Genomic DNA, 21,295 nt, shown 5'->3' on the forward strand with positions numbered 1-21,295 from the left:
AGCAGGGCGGTGCCGCGGGCGGTCTGTCTAGCCAACAGCCAGCAATTCAATTTATCGGCAGCATCGGCCTCCTGGGCTAGGAAGACACGGCAACGCATGACTCGGTCGACTACATCCGTCGACCTACGATGCTCCCTAACCTAAGCTAATTCCGCGACCCTCACCACCGTCTGGTTGAACTATACCTCCTACTTTACCGTTGCTCCATTGCGCTCCATCGACCTAACACGCGGAGCGGCCATCGTTAGCAATGCCACAACCCGACCTCGCACTGGGTGCCACCCCCCCGACCAGTCCGCCGATAATCCTGATTAGTGGGTGCATGGGATGGGTAAGAGGGTTTTAGACCAACCGCTCCTTGCAAAGCCGCCAGCCGCCTGCCCTGCCTGGCACACTAACTCCTTTTCCTCCCTCCCTGAAACGCACGCAATACTCTCTCCCTGCTGCTCTTTTCCCCTATTCTCATGCCTTTCCTTTTTTTTTCCTTTATGGTTTTTTTTTTTTCCTTTCCCTTGTCTTGGCTATCAGTTTTGTTGCTCGAGACTAGTCATTCTAAAAGGCTGCTGCGCCCGTTTGCACCCCGTCGCGAAATGCTGAAGTCAAACTAAAAATGAGGAACGCAGCTGACGAGGGAGATTGCGCGTACCAGAGTGTCACTTTTCCCCTCCACCTGTTGCTTGTTTATTTCCTGCACGCTGTGCGAGGCGGCGGGGTGTAAACGAGGTGGCAGATTGGCAAATTGCTAGGTTGCGTTGCCGTCACACTCAGCCATCCTAGCAATTTTATTTTTCATTATTGTCTTTTTTGGCCCTTTGTCAGGCTGCGGTGATCCCTTTCGTTGATCGATCGCCAGTCTCATTTCGGTGGTTTCGGACTTACTAGGGGGACCGCGATCGGAGAATGACTTCATCCTCGACCTGCTCTTCTTTTCGTTATCGTTCCTTTTTTTCTTCTTTCTTTTATCTTTTCATTTGATTTTATGCCTTGTCTTTTTTTTTCTTCTTTCCCAGGCCTTCAGGGAGCGACAGGATCGTCGCCCTCATCCTCTCCCGCTCCCTTCCATCGAGCACGGACGCTCTCAACCACTAGATTCCCGACACCTCTTCCCTCCGGCGGCAGAATAATTATTTTATATTTGCCTGGCGTCTGCGCAGCCTTCGTATCTGTCGTTTGCGTTAGGTCGGATGTGAACTCAACATTCTGTCTGCCCTCCCTTATTGGAGTTGACATGATTTGGTTTCGTGTTATGTCGGTACACGGCGGACCAGTTATAGTGCATGGGCCATCCCTGCTCGTTGTCACTCAGTGAGGGAACAAATTCGAGCAAAATTTTCTCCCTCCCCCCCGGCGCGCGGCCTGTCTGGCTCAGCCATACCAGCCAAAATTCCTTCTGATTGATGATCGTCTTGGCCCGGTCCCGTCCTTATACCCAGTATGACTCACTTGCGTAATAGGCCTCGCCCTCACCTCTTTTTCTCGCATTCGCACTCTCTTTTCTTTTACCTTCCCCTTTTGCCAATTTTGAGTCTATCGGCTCCCCAAACTTGCATTTCCTACCAGTCGACGCCAACGTGTATATTTCGCGGTGATAATGCGATGCGCGTCTCGTACTATTGTTGGTTTGGTTTGTCGCCGGATCGTATTGTCAAGACACGTCCAGCCTAGCCCGCGCGACACCATCGCATTCTTTTGCCTCTGCAGAGTCCTAGCGTCGCGTCGTAGCAACCAACGCGACGGGGAGAAATGGAGGCGAGGGCAGGGTATAGAGGGTAGGGTGAGACCGGTTGCAGCCAGGCTGTGGCATGCAAGCGCTTGGTACCCTTAAATCACCTGATGCAACAATGCGGTCTGACAATGCAGGCTGCAACAAACCTCGAGCTTTTGGGGCCTGCAAGTGGCCTCAGGTACCCAGTGCGAGCGCACGGCCTCGGGTCCGCCCCAGACAAACCAACAAACAAAGGGACCCTTTTTTCCACTCCCCGGCCGCGTCGTGCGTGGTACATATACATTATGCAATTTCTATGCAGTGCCGATGGAGCCAATGACGATAAGACGAGTAGCGATAACAGAAACCCCCCCGTCCCGCTACCGAGAAGCAGCGTGCAAAATCCTTCCCAACCGTCGCGCCGGGTGGGCCTCGCTCGTCGTCAGCCAGGATCGATATTTTCGTTAGTTGCCATCCTATGTGGATGCCGTCGAGGAGGTGAGATCCGTCCACCTCGTCCACCTCGTCCACCTACCTAATCTGTTCAAGTGTCGTCGGCCCCCAATATGTGCTGATGGCTTTTTGACAAGCCGGCCATGGCTCAGTTCTTCGGCACACGTGCCTCCCGTATCCTGCCAATACCCCTACCAATACCCTCTCTGCGCACCACCGTAAGACGTTGTGAGGTGCGTGCGGGTGAAGCCTCGACGGTAGGACCCCCGATCCGGAGACACAAACACATGCGATACCCGCCCGTGTTTTTCGATTTACGGCATTGGGTGCATATTTTTTATCTATTGTATGAGTACGGCATAGAATATGCGCCCATGTCCGTACGTGTATATACGTACCGAGGTCGGTATAGATTCAGGCTCGTCCCAGATCCCAGGGTCCCTCGATCCTTGCTTGCGACGCGCAACAGGACGTCATCGGCCAGGCAGTTTGGCCCCCAAAATCAGCACGGTCGGCAAGTGTCTGAGATATTTCCTTGATAGATCTTGATATCGAGCACGGGCACGAGCGTTAGCTGCGTCAGGCTTTTCTCTCCGTACAAGATCTCTCTTCCGTGCCTAGGAGTACATGCATACTCGCAATTACCCGAGCGATAGTCCCACACAACCCCGATCTAACAGCTTCATAAGATGGTACTCCAACGATGGTACTCCACGAGGCAGACGGGCCTCTTCGGGTTCTTCCACGCCATGCGAGCCTCGTCGCGGCATGTAGCCGGCAATTATTAAGGGATCGCAAATGTGTTATTTCGTCCCTATCAGAGACCCGCCCATGGATCTGCAATGCGTATCGATACCCCTGGGGCGAGACGAGGGAGAGAAGGGAGCCCGAAGGAATGCGTACGGAGATGATAGCAGAGGATAAGGTGAGATATTATACTCGTCTGACCACCACGGGCGTAAGGGGGGTGCACGCCGTTGTTATAGGTACGGCTGAGTCGAGAGGTGGCCACATGTCCCCAACCCGGGAATCCTATTCGGACTTGATGCAACCGCTGCCGCTCTCTCGCAGCCAATGCGAGTTGATTCGAGCATTTTGCTAATCTACAGATATCTCGACCAGAGGTGCGCAAATCGTCCCCTCCCTCGATCTCAACGCAATCCATGGCTCCCGTCCTCCGCCACGGCATTAGGTAGCCGCTCGCGCTCGGTACCCCACAGTACCATATGGGTTCTCTCACCACCTCTTCTGACCTTGGCGCCCGTGGGCTGTGACGGCGTGCGTATATACGCATATGCGGGCTATATATATCAAGCCAATCGGAGGTCTATCTGCACGCCTACTGCGTAGTCAAGCCCGAGCCGAGATGCTCATTGGGCGGTGTGGCAGCTTGTGTGTGCGTTGGTTTTCGAAGCCTCCCCGCCGGGTTCGCGAGATCGTCTCGTCAGCGAGACGGTATAACTACTCATAGAGCAGGCAAGGCAGGCAGGCCGTCGACCGGTCGCGACTCGTTTTCCGCAGGCAATAGGAGTCGGGAAACACGCCTAGCTCACGACGGGCGGTAATCTCAAGCAACGTGAGCACGAGAACTAGCAAGCTTTTCACCCTCGGAGGCTCGTCCGAGTAAGTGCTATTGCTATTGGAGCCTGTGCCGCGGGTAGTTTTTCTAGATTCGTATGCTGCTACGGCTGCGATCAGAGCCGCGCCCTTATCGGTGTCCATAATCAGGCTTCCGGGAAGACATGATACTACGCAAAACTGGCGCGTAGAAGAGCCGCTTGTATAACCATGGATGCCCCAACAACGAAGTTGTATCTAGGTGTTTCCGTTTTTATGCGACACCACCTGCCATTACACCTGCCATTATGGAGAGAGGATTGTGTATCGCGAACTTGTCGCCCTCGACGCGACTCTCGTGAGATCGTGCGTAGGTAGAAACAAATGTGGTGGAATCCCTTGCTTCTCGCCCATCCGCCCCCAGCACACCCCGAGCCCTCCGACAGGGCGGTTCTACGCGGCTGGCGGCTATCTAGCGAGAGCCTCTCTATCCCAACCGTCTGGTGGAGGAGGGGGGACAGTGAGAAGAAAGGGGAACTCTAGCGGCGCAGGGAATAAGGGTCACTTTCTATCTACCGGGGTGCGTATACACGTTATCTATATTTATCGACCGGTCCTTGTCTGCGCGAGGATGCATGCGCCGCGGCTAAGGTTACGTGACGGGTAACATGCGGCGGCTTGGGCTCGACTAGGGGTGAGATTGGAGATAAAGTCGATGTGAGAGACGAGTGTGCAATGGAGTAGTAACATGGAATCTGGCCTGCGGCGAAGCCGGGTACGGTGCCTTGACATGACAACACCATACATCTGCACACACTCAGTACTGAAAAGACCTAATATAGAGATTCCATATGGACACAGCACTATAAACGAACGGCCACACTTGCCGAAGGCACTCTACCTAGACAACCTACCTACCTAACTACATAACCTAGGCGTACGCAGTAATATTCGACCGCCTCGGATGGGCGTTTATAAGCTCCGATAGCGTTAATCGCCGACCGCCAAGGTTCTAGAATTCTTTGCGTACCTAGAGTTGCGCCCAACGGCTCCTCCTACCCCCCGTAGCAACTCAACTTGCACCTTTTTTTGGACCAGAGGAGAGTACTCATAAATAACGAAAGGTTCGTCCAGTGGAGGCGACACCGGTGAGCACTACGCAATAATAGTCTCTGGTCGGTTCCGGTCTAAAGATGTCGAGAGGGTTTTCACGTGGCGTCCGCGTGGGGCGGGGCGGGACCGACGTGCAAGATCCTGGGCATTCCTCATCACTACCGCGTCTCTCTTGCGCCTAGAAGTGGCTGTCTACGTAGCCGGTCTTCGCAACGGAGCGAGGAGGATCCGCCTATCCGCCTATCCGCCTCTTGGCGGCACGTTCTCGAACCTGCGGGAAGGATAGGTGAAAAGGAGAGCGTATGTGTGCGTTGGCGGTGCTGTGACGAGCCGAGCTCGGCAGAAATGCATGTGCCGACACCCGGGATTGGGCCGGTCGAAGGTCGACGGGGGGGGGTGTATTCGTTGATATTCGCCGGTAGTGTCGTCGGTGCCCCGGGCCATTAGCAAGCGCTCGTCAGCGTGGGGTTGCTAGGATTGAGGAGCCGAACAGGAAGGGTTTGCCAGACGGAAGAGGAAAAAAAAAGAGAGAGAGAAAATGTCCCGGGCATCCCACTCATAGACCAATGGCGGCTAGAACAAGAAGGTGACGATGCGATGGAGTGGGGGTTTCCATCATGGCGGGTTCCTGAGTCTTCGTGCTCGGCTGCCATTCGCTCGCTATCCTGGGCGGGTTCGCCTCTGGGTCCGAGCCAACCCTGCGCATGCGCTCACCGTTGCGATGGCGAAGAGAACGCGTGGTAACGAGTACACGTACTTTTACGCACATATTAGGTAGACAAATTATCGCCGACGGTCGAAAAGAGCGAGCCCTGTGAGCCGAGCGGCGGCTACGGAACACACGCCGCTAACCACGATCAACCATCTACGTTGTGGGGAAATGAGAGTCTAGAGTGGTTGAAAAAAAAAAGTCCCTTACATGTTGAGTATATTTTATCGAAGACGGGATATTGTTGCTATTGGGAGGCTCCTTATTCGCCGTTGGAGCCGCGGCTAGATTGGTGTTTGATATGGAGAACTAGGTAGAGATAGACATATACAGAGAGAGAGAGAGAGAGAGTTGTCCGGAAAAACAGAGGCGAGCTGCCCAAGGACGGATCGTGTCGGCGTGGACGCGTGACTGGTCTCTCTCTCTCCCCATCGAAGGCCCTCCCGTCGCATGGATGAGTTGTCCGTCTCGCTGGCCAAGGGGTAGCCAGATGGACAGGGCATACTTGCCCTCTTCTGCCACCGGCCCGCCGTCGACAAGCAGCAAGATGGCGATATGCGATATGCGGTGGTTGCGCCACGACGCACAGATAGACACCCAAGGCAGACGACCCAGGGCTGGTACCCTAAGGTCAGGTATATACCTACCTGCCTCCTACCTCTCCTATGATTCTATAGGGACGGATACGATAGCTTACTATTAGGTAGGTACCAAGACCTTAGGTTCGGTACCTAACCCAGCTATGCTACATGTATACCTGGGTGCTGAACCTGGGGCAGGATACCTGCGAAGAAGTAGCGCGAAACCCCCCCCCCCGGTCACCGCTAGTTAAGACACACGATAGCTCTTTACACGGCGCTGCGTGGCGCCGACACGCTGCTTCCTCTGCTGCCGGCTTCCGTTAGGCTTCCGATGGACACGCAGAAGGTGTCCACGACACTCCGCTGACCGGCTCTGCTGCCCCCCCCCCTGCCAGCTGCAGATAAACGTCAGCCACCCTCCTCCACCGTGGCACAACTTCGTCCCCTCCGTTCGCTCCGTGCTGGCATAGGCCTCCTACTCCTCCCCCTACTCCTCCTCCTGTATATTCCAGGCATATAGCGACATTGCCGACCTAGCGTGCGCCCGTCGTCAGACCTCGGCCGGTTGGTGCGCTTCCCGTCGGACTAGAATCCCCACCGCCCGTACTAGGGGCTAGATAGCCTTCGCTGGACCTAAATCCCCCTCCCTTAGGTCCTTGGGTGGGTCACGTGCCCCGTCCTGACCTTGCCATCGTGGCGCTCTGGCAGCTGGGCCAAGCTTTGTCTCTGTTTGCTTTCCCTTGGTATAGATCGCTGGATCGCCTGGCCGGCCGACGACGAGTCGCAAAAATATGGCCTTCATAGATACCACCAAGGACCTATCCGCTCTCTTCGACCGCCAGGTCCAGGCTACCCCCGATCTCGTCGCCCTCGAGGATGGGCCCACGACCCTCAGTTACGCCGAGCTCGACCGACTGGTTGCCGCCCTAGCCGCTCGTCTTCGCCGCTGCGGAGTTGTCCGCGATTCCCTCGTCGGCGTCTTGCTCGGCCGGGGCGCCGACTACGTTATCTCCTGCCTTGCAGCCCTCCGCGCCGGCGGGGCCTTCCTGGTTCTCGAGCTCGCATATCCCCCGAGCCTCCTCGCCGACGTCATCGAAGATGCCCGTCCGACCGTCATACTAACCCACAAGGCCCACGCCGACAAGATCAAGGCAGACATTCCTCTTATCGTCCTGGGCGACGAAAAGGTACATACACATGGCATCGACGGCACCAACGGAGTGAATGGGGCCGATGACGCTGCTAACAGCCATCTGCCATTGCCTCCCGAAGACGACCTCGAGAAGCTCGCCTTCGTATCGTACTCCTCCGGGACTACGGGGAGGCCCAAGGGCATCGCAAACCCGCATAGGGCGCCCGTGCTCTCGTACAATCTGAGGTTCGCGTTGAGCGACCTCCAACCTGGTGATCGCGTGGCCTGCAATGTTTTCTTCGTTTGGGAGATCCTGCGCCCGCTGCTGCGCGGCGCCACCGTGGTCACCGTTCCGGACGAGACGAGTTACGACCCCGTCGCCCTCGTGGAGCTGCTCCGCTCGAAGCGCGTCACTGAGACCCTCATGACCCCCACGCTGCTGGCCGCCGTCCTGACTCGCCACTCTCAGCTGGGCACTCGGCTTCCGGACCTACGCACCGTCTGGTTGAACGGTGAGGTCGTCACCACCGACCTTGCACGCCGTGCTCTCAAGGCCCTCCCTAACTCTCGCCTCCTGAACGTCTACAGCGCTAGCGAGACCCACGAAATCTCCTGCGGCGATATCCGGGATATGTTCAGCGAGGAGGCTCGCGTCGTTCCCGTAGGTCCACCCTTGGACCCGAAGCACACCTATATCCTCGATGGGGAGGGCAATAGGGTTGAGCCGGGAGCCGGCGGCGAGCTGTTCGTCGGCGGAGATCTCCTGGCCCGTGGATACCTCAATCTGCCGGAGGCGACAGCAAAAGCTTTCACCGACGACCCCTTTAGCTCTGTCCCGGGAGCGCGGATGTACAGGACTGGAGACTCGGCGCGGATTCTTCCGTCGGGACTGCTGGAGATTACTGGTCGCGTCGGGGCCATGATCAAGATCCGCGGATATAGCGTGCAGCCACCCGCGGTCGAGAACGCCATCGTGAAACACCTAGCTGTCCGCAGTTGCGCCGTCGTCGCCAACGGCGACGGCCTTGACCGCCAGCTCCTCGCCTATTTTGTGCCCGACGATGAGCCCGGCAGCCGCACCGTTGTTAAGATTGACGAGTTTGGACTGAGCCCCGTCGCGCGGCGTGCGCTTTCGGACCACCTGGCGCACTATATGATCCCAGCGCTCTGGGTCGAGTTGGATAGCCTACCCACGCACGAAGTATCAGGGAAAGTCGACCTGAAGCGGCTCCCGCCGCCGACGCGGCTGCGCAAGCCGGTCTCGTCGCTCAACGGTGGCGGCGGGGGACAGTCGAGCCGCACGCCACGTAATCTCGGTATCGCGCTCGAGGACATCGCGTGGATGTGGGCGGCAGCACTCAACATACCGTTCGCGTCCGTCATGGCGCAGGAGCACAATTTCTTCGATCTCGGCGGCCACTCGCTCGCGCTCGTCGACCTCGTAACCCGGTTTACCGGCGCTTATGGCTTCCCCGTGCCCCTTGGCCGCCTTGCCGGAAACCCGACGCTGGCGGGGCACCTCGAGGTCGTCCGCGACGCGCGCGACGGCCACACGGCCGCTGTACAGGCTGACTTACCCGCTATCCTCCGCGCCGACTCTGTCCTTCCTGCTGACATACAGCCGCCGGTGGGCGCGAAAGTGCGGTGCCTCAGCGATGCTGATACTATCCTGCTGACGGGAGGGACCGGCTTCCTGGGCGCATTCCTGCTCCGAGCCGTCCTAGACGCGACGGCAGAGAACGGGGCATATGTAATCTGCCTCGTGCGTTTCGCCGACCTGGGAGCTGAGAGCGAGGCCAACGAGGCCGCGGGCGTTGCGCGTATTCGCCGGAACCTGCTGGACCTTGGGCTGTGGGACGACGCGATACTCGACCGCGTCGAGGTGTTGCCCGCGAATCTGGCGCGGCGGCGCTTCGGCCTCGCACCAGACGTTTTCGACGCTCTCGCTGCCCGCGTCCACGTCATTGTGCACGCCGCTGCCACCGTTAACCTCGTATATCCGTACGCGGCGATGCAGGGAGCTAACGTGTTCGGGACACGCGAGGTGTTGCGGCTCGCGTGTCTATCGGGCGCGACAGTGCATCATGTCTCGACAAACGGCGTTTTACCCCCCTCCGCCGAGGGCGAGGGCTGGACTGAGGACGACGTTCCCCTTGGGGAACCCGAAGAAGTCGTGCGCCGGCTACCCGATGGTTACGGCCAGACGAAGTGGATTGCTGAGCAGCTCGTGATCGAGGCGGCGGCTCGGGGCTTACCCGCCCGGATCTACCGCCCGGGCACGTTAAGTGGCCATGGCTCCTCAGGCTCGGCAAACCCGTACGATTTGCTGAACGCGCTGATCGTCGAGTCGCTGAGGCTTGGCTGCGCGCCCCGGGTCGAAGGCTGGTACGCCGAGATGACGCCAGTCGACTTCGTCGCGGGGGCCATCGCCGCGCTCGCGGACCTCCCGGATCTGCCTGCCGTGCCGACACAGGACCAAGGGCAACGGCGAGGACAAGAGAAGCCAAAGCAACAGCTCATCTTCCACCTCGGTGACCCCTCTCCCCTTCCCACGGAGGAAATCTTCCGCCTACTCGGCGATCTGGGTTACCCGACGCGACCGCTCGCGTGGGACGCGTGGGTAGAACTGTGGGAGCAGCAGCAGGGAACAAGCCGAGTAAAGGGCGAGAACGAGGGAGGCGGCAGCGGCTTCACGGCCGATATCCTGCGTCGTGGGATGCCGACGGCGGATTTTCTACGCTCAGCCGCCGTGCTCCGGGACCCGGCGACAGCGACGGCGCTCGCGCGTGCAGGGCTTCGCCGTCCGGCCATCGACCGCCCACTGCTAGAGACATATGTACGGCACTTTTGCGCACGTGGGTGGCTGCCGATGAGGCCTCGGCGTCACCAGAAGCCACTTCGAATCAACGGAGTCGACGTCGGACTGAGGCCTAGAGGCCCGCTGGCTGGCCGGGTCGCCGTTGTGACTGGCGCGTCGTCCGGAATCGGAGCCGCCGTCGCGGAGGCGCTAGCACGCGAGGGGGCACACGTGGCGATCGGGGCGCGACGAGCGAATGCGTTAGAGGCGCTCAAAGCCAAGATCCTGAGTGGTAACGGAGGGCAGGGTGGAGTGAAGGTGCTCGCGCGTGCGACGGATGTGACGGATCGAGCGCAGGTGGACGCCCTGGTGCGGGAGGCGGAAGTCGAGCTCGGGTCGCCTCCGGACATCCTGGTGTGCTGCGCCGGGGTAATGTATTATACGCTGATGGCGAATGCTCGGGCTGACGAGTGGGAACGCACGGTCGAAGTTAACTGTAAAGGCCTGCTGCACTGCCTTGCGGCGACGGTACCGGGGATGGTGGCGAGGGGGCGGGCAAATATCACCAACGGCGGCGACAACGATAATAACGCTAACCGGGCGCCCGGCCCCCACATTGTTGCCGTATCCTCGGACGCGGGGCGCAAGGTGTTCGCAGGGCTTGGCGTGTACTCGGCGAGCAAGTTCTTCGTCGAAGCGGCGCTGCAGGCGCTGCGGCTCGAGACCGTCGGATCGGGCTTGCGCGTGACGTCGGTGCAGCCGGGCAACACGGCGACGGAGCTCCTCGCCATGTCGACCGACGCCGAGGCCGTGAAGCGGTACGGCGAGCCGTCGGGGGCCCGCGTGCTCGACGCTAAAGACGTCGCGGACGCGATCGTGTGGGCCGTCACACGCCCACCCCACGTCGCTGTCAACGAGGTGCTGGTCGAGCCAAGGGACGAGCCGATCTGAAGGGGATATAACGGCCCGGTGGCGGGGGTTGAGGGATGGGAACATGGGGATATAGGGAAAATAAAAGGCCGGACAGGAGAGTGATAGACAAATACGGGGAAGTCGGAGACCTGACGATACAATGTCATGCTATCTCTTGTATCCAATGTACCCACGCTGAACTCCTCGGCATCGTAGAGGGTATCATAGAAGGGGATGGCGAGAGAGAGTCTGCCTCCTCGCGGCGGGGCAGACTTAGATGTATAGAACATGCTATTGGTTACTTGGGTATATACACCACTATTTTGCAACGCAAGGTCATTTACCTAGTTGCCTCTTCTCTCTCCCTCCCGGGCTATATCTTCGACCTGGGGAGAGGCGCGAGATTGCGTGGTTGGTGAGTGACGATGGTGATGATGGTAGTGAGTGATGACGAGGAAGCTCGACTGGCGACTGGGTGGACCTGTCTGCCCGGCCTCACCTCACTGGCCACCACGGCGTGTGATGCGATGCGGTAGGGGGGGGGTACGGGCCAACGATGGGACTGGGACTGTAGGTTCGTAGGGAGAGGTGGGGGGTGGAAGGAAAGCAGATAAGAGGCCTACGCGTCAGGGGACGAAGCAACAGGAGATTGCACACCGGCGGTGACACACGCTACACATACACATACCGGCGAAGACGGAAACATTCACGGACACGAGAAGACAGAAGAAGAAAAAAAAAAGGTCCACACATCATCACATCGACCTTCCATTGCTTCTGGTGAGTCTATCGAAAAGGCTTCGCCGACGGGCGCCGGGCCGTCCTCGGAGCGGGGGGGCATTTGCTGCGTCGAGGGGGCCCGACTTCCAAGCACCGTCCTAAAATAGCGAAGAGCGGAGAGCCTCTCGGCATGAAGAAGAAGAAAAAAAACCTAATCCCACACGTGGGGCCGTGTGTCCCTAGGCTAGCTAGGGAATTCGGCGACGCCATGGGCCGCTGCGTAGTCCCCAACTGCGCCGCAACCCCTTTATATATCCGCGGACGACGCTTGTGCTTGCTCGTCGCCCCTTGTCGTGTGTGAGCGACCCTGTTGACCGCTCGTGTACCCGACATGGTGCCCTAGCTTAACGGGCGCCGCTCACAACGTTTCTCGATGGACTATCGAGTCTATTTTATTGTTATCGTCGTCGTCTTTTACTCTTCTTGATCCGCGCTGTTGCCCTGCTTGGCTTGGGCTGCGCGGTTTCCGCTGTTGAGGAGGTTCCCGAGGCCGCCGCCTAGAAGCTGACCAAGCAGGTTGCCGTTGTTGCCATTGGCGCCGCCTAGTAGGTTTCCGAGAAGGTTGCCAGCGTTACCGCCGTTGAGTAGATCTGCGAGAGAGTTGCCGCTGTTGGCGTTGTTACCGCCGCCCAAGAGATTTCCGAGTGGGCTATTTCCGCTTAGGAGGTCCGCAAGATTGCCGCCGTTGAGAAGATCGGCTAGCGGGTTGTTGTTGTTATCGCCATTGGCACCACCTAGGAGGTTTCCGAGAAGGTTGCCAACGTTACCACCGCCTAGAAGGTCCTTAAGAGGGTTGCTACTAGCATCGTCGGCATTATCGTCGGCGTTGTCATCACTGGTATTGTTACCACCACCGATGAGACGCGATAGAGGGTTGTCGTTAGCACCGTTGCCGAGGAGTTTCCCTATAATGTCGGCAATGGAGTTAGAGCCGGCCCGATCAGTTCCTGCGCCAGTGCCATTGTTATTTTGGCCATTCCCGATGATAGCGGTTCCGTTGCCGGCGCCAGCATTGCCTTGTCGGTTGTTACCCCGGTTGGCGTTGCCGGTTCCATTGTTGGCGGTGTCGGACTAGAAGACCATTAGCTGCGCGTAGGGAGCGGCACTCCGGGGTGAGAGACTTACGTCAATGATAGCCGTTCCGTTCCCTGCACTAGCACTGGCACCCTGCCTCCTCGGATCCCGAGAACCTAAGACTATAGGAGGCAGATTAGTATGCATATGCAAACTGGTCCTAGAATTGCCAGCACATACCATAGTTGCCGGGAACGCGAGCCTCAAGACCAGCGTTGGGTCGGGTAGGCAAGGCGATGCCGAAAGAGGCAGCGGTGGCCAAGGCCACAAGGATAGATCCGAAGTTCTTCATGACGAATATTGGAATACCGAACAGGAAAAAGGAGTGACCGAACGGAAAGGTTGTAAGGACTGGTCAAAAATATAGTAAAAGAAGGTATGAGCACAGCTGTACACACATTGTTAGCGAAGGCGGACTGATGACAAGACATGCTAGGCATATTCGACTTGACCTACCTCTTCGAAAGAAACAACCAGAAAAGGAGAGAAGAAAAAAAATTGACTGTTGGGACTGATGTGGATGCGTGAGAAAACAAGAACTTGGGGGATAGAGGTTACGGGGCGACGTGTATTTATGTCGCATAGAAAGCTATACGATGCTACCTACATTGCCAGCTAAGTATCTAGGTAAGTGTAGGTGCCCCCTGTGACCATTTCCGAATCGAGGCAGCCAGCCCGGTCTCGCATCGACGCCAGTTGAGATGACAGCTACATGGTTCCTGGGGTGAGCGGTTATGACCCAACTATTGCAATAAAAAAAAACACTCAAGACAGGGTGAGATCGAAGCCCTAGGGAGCACAGGGGATAGATAGCCGATCAAAAACGAGGCTTGAATGGGGTTAGAGAGGGTGGCAGACCCACAGACGCCAAACAGGTCGAGAAGGTATTCCAAAACATGGGGAGAGGGGGGATAGGATATTACCAACACGGCGGGAGAATGCATAAGCATAAGAAGAACGGCAGATCTCAAGCCTGGGATGCATAGCGGCGCCGGGGAGATCAGCTCGATGATGCTCGGTGATCCTTAAAACCAAAACGGGGAAGCGAAGATTGGACCGCCAAGACAGGGCCAGGGCCTCTCGCCCTTTTGAGGTTCCCGGCTGTCTTGGCAACAGGAGGTCAAACGCAGCACGCCGGAGATCAAACGACCCTCGTACAAATGTGCCGGGGGCTACATGGGGGCTACCAGGGAACGCAGACGCATTGACAGGCAGCACGGCGACAATCACGTGAGATGGCGCGAAGATGGCGGAAGACGACTTGCTGGAAGCTGGTCGAAACGCTAGGGTTCTCGTACAATTCGCACTAGAAGTAGTAGGTATGTCGTGCCGACGCACGAAGAGGTCGCGCTGGCGTGCAGGACGTGAGGCTGGCCCCCCCGGGGCGTCCATGGCTAGTCTGGAGATCTGTCTAACGATGCCTACCCCGAACGATCTAGGTAGGTAGGTCCGTCAGGTCGATATTGGAACCTCGCCGGGATCCAGAAGTCCCAAGGTGGCTGTGCTTGTATCAGAAGCTGGGAAGAAACATAGCAAATCGTCGAGGGCGTGGCCACTAGCAAATCATTCCGTCGAGAACCACCCACGGGCTGCAACACTGGTGTGTATGAATACAGCCGAAACTTGCAGAGTGATCTGATGACGGCGCTGGGGGCTGGCAACAGCTGATGATAAGTAGTGCTAACGCTCTCGAGAGGGGTGACCGCTTCACAGGACCTCGTTCCTGGGTGTACACGCATTGGCTGTGCAGTGCTCCGAGGACCGGGCCATACTGTCCGTCTATGGCCTCGGACGACGAAAAAAAAAGCGTACACCGGTCCGTTCCTTCTCTGCTTGGCATGGAAACTCAGCAGAAGGCCAGGGATAAAAGGGAGGTTTCGCGAAGATCAAGCCAAGGGAGATCGTAGCGTGGCCACGGGCGAGGTTCGTCTTCCCGGAATAGGCGAGCAGATCAAGAGAGATCACGCGGATCAGCCGATGCAGACGAAGCTCTCCTGTTTCTCCCGGGCAATCTACCTACCGTTCGCACGTGGCAAAATGGAAAGTGGAAACGCCAGCGTCAGCAGCTCGCGATGGGGGCGAGGGCCCGACCGATAAGGCGGGTAGATTTCCAGGGCCGAGTGGTTTTCGGCCTCGCCGTGGGATGGGGAGAAGTGTGAAGAGAGAAATGCGAGGGAGGAGGACGGGGGACAGAAGCTTGGCGAGGAAAGGAGAGGCGGATGGTTACGTAAGGCTGGGGATCTGCTGCCCCGCCTGTCGAGCTTAGGTTAAATCCCTCCTCCCGAGTTCCAAGACGGGGACGGATGGGCCTGACCTAGGTAGGTAGCGTAAGTGGTTTTTATTTTATTTTCTATTTTAATTTTTTCACTGACAAACTCGTGTCTCTGCCGAAGCTCGACAACCCTCTTCCCTTCGCCCACTCTTGGCCATGTCGTCGATGCCGAGCGCTGCTTGCGTAAGTGGGCGGGAAACCTCACTCTTCAGCGTCGCGTTCTTCTGTGCAGCGAGCACGTGTAGGTACCTACCTCGCTCCAGCCACGCCGGACGCAGCCCCGCGCCACAGCCGCCACGCACGTGAAAGTTCTGCCTCATCGGTGACGTTCCGTGCCTTACCTACAGTATGGACCTACAGTATGGGAGGCTTCCTAATCACGAGGCGCTGATAGGCTGAGGCCGGTTCCGCACGCGGCTCGACGCGGCTCGATGCGGCTTTTTCGCTGGCGGGCTGCGGGCCGTCCAATGAGCAGCGGCGAGAAACCTCGGTAGCTCGGCCGTTCCCCGCTAGCTGCAAGAACCCGGATACCTGCCAATTTGCATCTCCGTCTCTCCATCCCACCCTTCCATCCATCCATCCATGTCCGAAAACACACAATATTACGACGTAGCTCGTCCCGCCCGCCTGCGCAACGCACCCGGACCTGGTCAACTTGATGTCATCGTCCTCCTCCGCTTGAACCCTTCACCTTCGTCCCGCCATCCTGTCCATCACCACTGCTGCTGCTGCTGCTGCTGCTGCTGCTGACACTGCTACCTCCTCGCCTTCTGCCAGCCGTCGAAGCCATCGCGAGGTCCTAGCACTGCTCGCTTGAGCAACTCAACCCCCCTGCCCCCTTACCTTCAGAGTTGCCATTGGTCCACCGAATTCTCGCCCGGAATTGGGACACCCACTCTACTCATATCTACGGATATATATATGGCGCGCGAAATTCGGTGACCGGCTTCAGCTGCGTGTTTCTTTCTCCCACCATCTACCTGGTCTGTGCCTAGACTGGGTCGGACGGCCGGAGCTGCTGAGGGAAGCTTCGCAATGTCCGGCTCGGCCTCGCTTCACGCCCTCGCGCGGCGGAGTGTGTCGTCGGGTCGACTCGTCGCTCTGAGACGAGCTCGCCACGCATCGCCCGCTTCCCTGCTAGGCCCCCATCGCGCAAGATGTCCCGCCGCGCCAATCATTCCTGATGCTCCCCCTGCCTTTCGCACCTTCAGTACTACCCATCTGCTCCTCGCTGGTAGCCGGGCCAGCTTTGACCCTGCTTCCGTAGAGCGAGTGAGCGACGAGGTCGATGTATGTATCGTCGGAGGGGGTGAGTATTCTTCCGTCCATGCGGAACCCCGTGCTTCTCGTTGCTAGCTAGCGAACGCTGACGCCACGCCCGTCTAGGCCCTGCTGGGTTGAGCGCTGCTATCCGTTTAAAACAGTTGGCCTCGGAAAATGGGAACGACGAGTTCCGAGTGGTCCTGCTCGAGAAGGCTGGCGAAATCGGTGCGCATATCCTGTCCGGGGCCGTCATAAACCCTGCTGCGGTCAAGGATCTGTTCCCCGACTGGCTCGACGAGGCCAACGAAAATCGATTCCAGCATGCTACCGCCGTGACGGGAGACAGGATGCGATTCCTGACCAGGACTGCCGCGATTCCCTTACCGGCGCCTCCCCAGATGCACAACCACGGAAACTACATTGTCAGCTTAAGCCAGTTCGCCAAGTGGCTCGGAGAACGCGCGGAAGAATTGGGCGTCGAGGTGTACCCCGGCTTCGCTGCGTCCGAAGTGCTCTACAAGCCTGATGGGTCGGTTCTCGGTGTTGCCACCAACGACTTGGGCATAGCTAGGGATGGGAAACCGAAGGAGAGCTTTGAGAGGGGCATGGAGTTCCATGCCCGAGTCACTCTCTTCGCCGAAGGATGTCACGGCAGCCTGACTAAGCAGGTAATCAAGAAGTTCGATCTACGGAGGGATTGCCAGCACCAAACCTACGGTCTTGGGGTCAAGGAGGTCTGGGAAATTCAACCAGAAAAGTTCCAGAAAGGCCAAGTCGTCCACTCTCTGGGCTACCCCTTGCCCCTGGACACGTATGGTGGCGGGTGGCTGTATCACTTTGGGGAGAATCTCGTTAGCGTCGGCCTTGTCGTCGCCCTGGACTACCAGAATCCGTGGCTGTCCCCGTACGGTGAATTCCAGAAGATGAAACAACACCCGTGGTATCGGTCGGTTCTGGAAGGTGGCAAGTGCATCTCTTACGGCGCGAGAGCCCTAAGCGAGGGTGGCTTTCAATCAATCCCCAAGGTCGCCTTCCCCGGCGGCGCGATAATAGGCGACTCCGCTGGTTTCGTCAACGTTCCGCAGGTCAAGGGCACTCACAACGCCATGAGGACGGGTATACTGGCTGCGGAGGCTGCTTGGAGTGCCCTAGCTACGGGGAGCGACGAATCTGTCTTCTTGTACAATTACGAAGACGCCCTCCGGAACTCCGTCGTCTGGAAGGAGCTGAAGGAGGTTCGAAATATGCGACCGTCCTTCCAGACCCCGTTAGGAGCTCTCGGCGGCGTCTTGTATTCTGGATTGGAGGCATTCATCCTAAAAGGTCGTGTTCCTTGGACTCTGAGACATAGGCATACCGACTACGGTGCAACCAAGGCCGCCGACTCGTATCCCAAGATCGAGTACCCCAAACCGGACGGAAAGATCAGCTTCGACATCCTAACGAGCGTTTCTCGGACGGGAACGAACCACGAGGAAGACCAGCCGGTCCACCTCCAAGTTAAGGACTGGGATGCCCACACCCAAGAAACATGGCCTAAGTACAAGGGTGTTGAGAACCGGTTCTGCCCCGCCGGCGTATACGAATACGTCGAAGACGACTCGAAGCCCCTCGGCGTCAGGTTCCAGATCAACGCGCAAAAGTAGGTTACCAATTACCCCCTGGTTAGGATAGCTGCTCCTCTATTTCTAGCAGTCTTCTGCTACATATGGCGACCCGATGCTAACCTCGATTCTAGCTGCATCCACTGCAAGACTTGTGATATCAAGGCGCCTAATCAGGACATCAACTGGACCGTACCTCAAGGCGGAGAGGGCCCGAAGTATTACATGACGTGAGAGGAAGGTGGAGGCAATGATGGGCTAGAAATGGTGGTCGAATTGGCGTTTTTGGGAAAAGGTTCCCCTCCCTGATCCGGATTTTGGACCTATACCATACTCGCAATGAAATTTTCGGGCCCGGGGGGGAAAGGAAAAGAGAAAAAAAGGGGCGAGGCGAACACCTTGACGAATTATTGCCGTGCGCTCGAATTCAACTTCTCGCAAGGCGTTCTTGCTTCATCGACGGTGCGTGGCGTTTATCCTATCGCTTGGGCCGTGACTCGCGCCTCGTCGCGGCAGATCAGATCGGTCAGACAGAAGATGGCGTAGGCACGTATATATCCACATGGGCAGTGCGTATACGTCCGGCGTACAAAACGGGATACACTCGACTGTATATATATGTGTGTATGTAGGAGGGTGTGCGTTTAGAAAAACAAAATGCATATATACATGGCCTTGGAGACTCACTACCCCCGCGCAAGCTTCTCGGTCCCGGGTATATAAAACGTGATAGTTGACGGCAAGTCACTCGCTGTGATATGTCCACGATCCCCTTTTCCTTTCTTTTTTCTTCCCCCACTCCATCTTTATATAGGCCTTCCCGTCTCTCGCCACTCGTTCGTTCAGCTAGAACCCCTGCTGCCGATGCCACTTCTCCTGCCAGCCGGGGAACCAGGGGCTCTCGTCGAGGGTCCTGGGGGACCAGGCGCCCTCGCCTTCCTCCTCCGCGTCGGGGTCCTCGGACGGGGCGCCGTCGGCGGCGGCGGCGGTGGCGGTGGCGACGAGGCCGCGGTCGCGCTGCTCGCGGGCGAACTGGCGGAGGGCGGGGACGGCGACGTGCTCGACGTGCCAGGTGTTCTTGTAGCGCATAATGCGGGGGTTGCCGGCGGCGAGGACGCGGAGGACGAGGGCGGGGACGTAGGGCTCGTCGCGGAGCTCGGCGAGCGGCGTGAAGAGCGCCTTGAAGTTGAAGACGACGGCCCCCGAGAGCGGCAGCCGCCGCAGCGTCTGCCAGTCGACCCGCAGGTGCACGCGCTCCAGCCCCAGCCCCGGGTCCTGCGATCCCCGCAGCGCCTCGTGCGGGTCCCCCGGCGGCATGTACAGCGGCTGGTCCACCTCGAGGCCCCACGACCCGCGCTGGATCGGCTTCGATGTGGGCATCTTGGAGAAGTAGCTGCGGCCGCGGCGGGTTAGCAAGGTGGGGGGACAGAGAGAGAGAGAGAAGAGGTGGGGGGTAGCTCACCGGTCCATGCTGAACTGCATCTTCTCCTTGTAGTCGGGGATGGGCTCGTGGATCTGGTCGAGGCGGAGGCCGATCTTGGTGCCGACGTTCCAGCCGAGGGCGGAGCAGATGACGCCGGCGCGGAGGTAATAGTAGCCGGAGTCGGGGTCGCGCAGGACGATGCCGAAGTCCTCGGGGACGTGCTCGAGGAGGACGAGCAAGGGGTCCACGACGTCTCCATCCTCCTCCTCCTCCGCCTCGGCGGCGCTGCCGCGGCTCACCACCGTCCGGACGTCGAGGATCCGATTCTCGAAGACGGTGCGGCCGCGCGCGTCGGCCGACAGCGAGAAGTAGTGCGGGTACCGCGCGCACAGGAACTGCAGCGCCATCTCCATCAGCTCCTTGCACGCCAGCTCCGACCCCGGCAGCGCCCCTAGCACCGAGCTCCCGTGCTCCGCGTACAGCGCCTTGCGCTGCGCGATGCGTGTCCGGTACGTCGACTCGAGCTCCAGCCACCAGTCGGGCTCGAGCTTGGTCAGGGCTGTGTTTAGGGTCAGTCGTTAAGTACTCATTACTACCCGAAGCGCCTATCCACCCCCTCTTTTCACCTGCGTTTCTCTCCTCGGCCCCCATCTGGGCCGCGAAGGGACGCGTGATAAGCAGCCGGACTTACACATGGTCTGGTGGTAGGGCCAGCGGAACGGGCGGTACGGGCGGGGCAGCGCGCGGTCGATGTCGAACTCGGGGTACGGGGCCGGCGGGGGCACGCCGGAGAGGGCGGCGTAGTCGGGGAAGTCGCCGAGGGCGCGGATCTCGCGCACGGCGAGCCCGCTGCAGCTGTACTTGGCGGCGGCGGCGGGGGCGCGGTAGTCCTCGGCGAGGCCGAGGAGCGCGCGCGCGAAGGCGGCCTCGTCGAAGGCGGCCACGTCGCCGAGCGCGCGCCGCTGCGCCTCCGGCAGCGCCGCCGCCAGCTGCTGCAGCTCCGCGCGCTGCCGCGGCGGGAACGTCGCCGCGAGGTCCGACGACGACGACGCGAGCGGCTTCGACGGCGGCGGCTGCTTCTCGAGGGAGGGCGTGCTCGGGCGGCGGGCCGCCGCGCGCGCCGCCCCCCCGAGGCCGAGGCGCCCGAGCACGGCGGCCCTCTGCGCCGGGCGCAGCGCGAGGAAGGTGACTAAGGAGAGGATGGCTGCCGAGGCTAGCCACACGACGGCGGGGAGAGCCATCCCGTTCGGCTGCGGAGTGCGATGGTGCGCTGCGGCTGGACACCCACGGCGGGTGGGCAGATATTAGGCGAGAGGAATGGGCGACAGATACGGCTCACGTAGGTGGCAGCCCGGTACGGCTATATGTACCTACATGGGAAGCCAGCACCGCTGGCTGATCTATTGCTGCGACATGCATAGGTACCGATAACGGTCTCGGCAGCGCAGAGAGCGACCGCTCGAGCTGGCGATAGGCGGTCCCCAAACCATGCGCAGATCGACGGACCATTCTACGTTGGGCGCAAATCACCCGACACGTATTAGCTGGTGCGGTGGCAGGTAGTACGCCCCAGCAGCACCTGGGGCGTCGATGGCCTGCGCGCGAGCTGGGAGGGAAGGGGAGGGGAGGGGAGGGGGAGGTCTGCGTTAGGGGTTGGGGTCGTAGAGGGCGAGATGCCCACGATACATGCGCTACCACCCCGTTACTCGCGGGCGATAACACCCTCGTCATGACTGGCCGCCGATACCGACTAGAGGGCCAAGAACGCCATCTTGCATGTCGCCCGCGTCTCCTGCCCGGACGTCCCTGTAGATACTTCGATATCCGACGGGTGGCTCCCCTCCCTTCGACGATCTGTCACGGGATGGGACTCCTAGGATCATAGCTATATACGTATCTCCCCGCGCCAACCTCCGGTTC

The 21,295-nt window shown here is 59.1% G+C and overlaps 5 protein-coding genes across 5 annotated transcripts; 3 read left to right on the forward strand and 2 right to left on the reverse strand.

Annotated features, from left to right (window-relative positions):
- The first annotated feature begins 2,148 nt into the window (after window positions 1–2,148).
- GGS23DRAFT_381879 (uncharacterized protein) lies at window positions 2,149–3,564 on the forward strand. The gene is made up of 4 exons (XM_051513439.1): window positions 2,149–2,203; window positions 2,255–2,560; window positions 2,848–3,083; window positions 3,281–3,564. The coding sequence occupies exons 2-4, from the start codon at window positions 2,302–2,304 to the stop codon at window positions 3,506–3,508; spliced, it is 723 nt and encodes a 240-aa protein (XP_051375033.1). The 5' UTR covers window positions 2,149–2,203; window positions 2,255–2,301; the 3' UTR covers window positions 3,509–3,564.
- A 3,075-nt stretch (window positions 3,565–6,639) lies between these two features.
- GGS23DRAFT_381563 (putative NRPS-like enzyme) lies at window positions 6,640–11,165 on the forward strand. Its single transcript, XM_051513438.1, has one exon. The coding sequence runs from the start codon at window positions 6,910–6,912 to the stop codon at window positions 10,996–10,998; it is 4,089 nt and encodes a 1,362-aa protein (XP_051375034.1). The 5' UTR covers window positions 6,640–6,909; the 3' UTR covers window positions 10,999–11,165.
- An 834-nt stretch (window positions 11,166–11,999) lies between these two features.
- GGS23DRAFT_382100 (uncharacterized protein) lies at window positions 12,000–13,413 on the reverse strand. Its single transcript, XM_051513440.1, has 5 exons — window positions 13,270–13,413; window positions 12,994–13,201; window positions 12,865–12,935; window positions 12,756–12,810; window positions 12,000–12,644 (listed from the first exon to the last, which is right to left on the reverse strand). Exons 2-5 carry the CDS (start codon window positions 13,103–13,105, stop codon window positions 12,154–12,156), a joined length of 729 nt encoding a protein of 242 aa, XP_051375035.1. The 5' UTR covers window positions 13,106–13,201; window positions 13,270–13,413; the 3' UTR covers window positions 12,000–12,153.
- A 2,478-nt stretch (window positions 13,414–15,891) lies between these two features.
- On the forward strand, window positions 15,892–18,296 carry GGS23DRAFT_382208 (uncharacterized protein). The gene is made up of 3 exons (XM_051513442.1): window positions 15,892–16,394; window positions 16,472–17,990; window positions 18,087–18,296. Exons 1-3 carry the CDS (start codon window positions 16,121–16,123, stop codon window positions 18,184–18,186), a joined length of 1,893 nt encoding a protein of 630 aa, XP_051375036.1. The 5' UTR covers window positions 15,892–16,120; the 3' UTR covers window positions 18,187–18,296.
- Window positions 18,237–20,697, reverse strand: GGS23DRAFT_617429 (uncharacterized protein). Its single transcript, XM_051520869.1, has 3 exons — window positions 20,067–20,697; window positions 19,415–19,934; window positions 18,237–19,345 (listed from the first exon to the last, which is right to left on the reverse strand). Exons 1-3 carry the CDS (start codon window positions 20,614–20,616, stop codon window positions 18,799–18,801), a joined length of 1,617 nt encoding a protein of 538 aa, XP_051375037.1. The 5' UTR covers window positions 20,617–20,697; the 3' UTR covers window positions 18,237–18,798.
- Window positions 20,698–21,295: the final 598 nt, after the last annotated feature.

The sequence above is a fragment of the Durotheca rogersii genome (genome assembly GCF_024521655.1).
Source record: "Durotheca rogersii strain YMJ 92031201 chromosome Unknown GGS23scaffold_4, whole genome shotgun sequence".
NCBI lineage: Eukaryota > Fungi > Ascomycota > Sordariomycetes > Xylariales > Xylariaceae > Durotheca > Durotheca rogersii.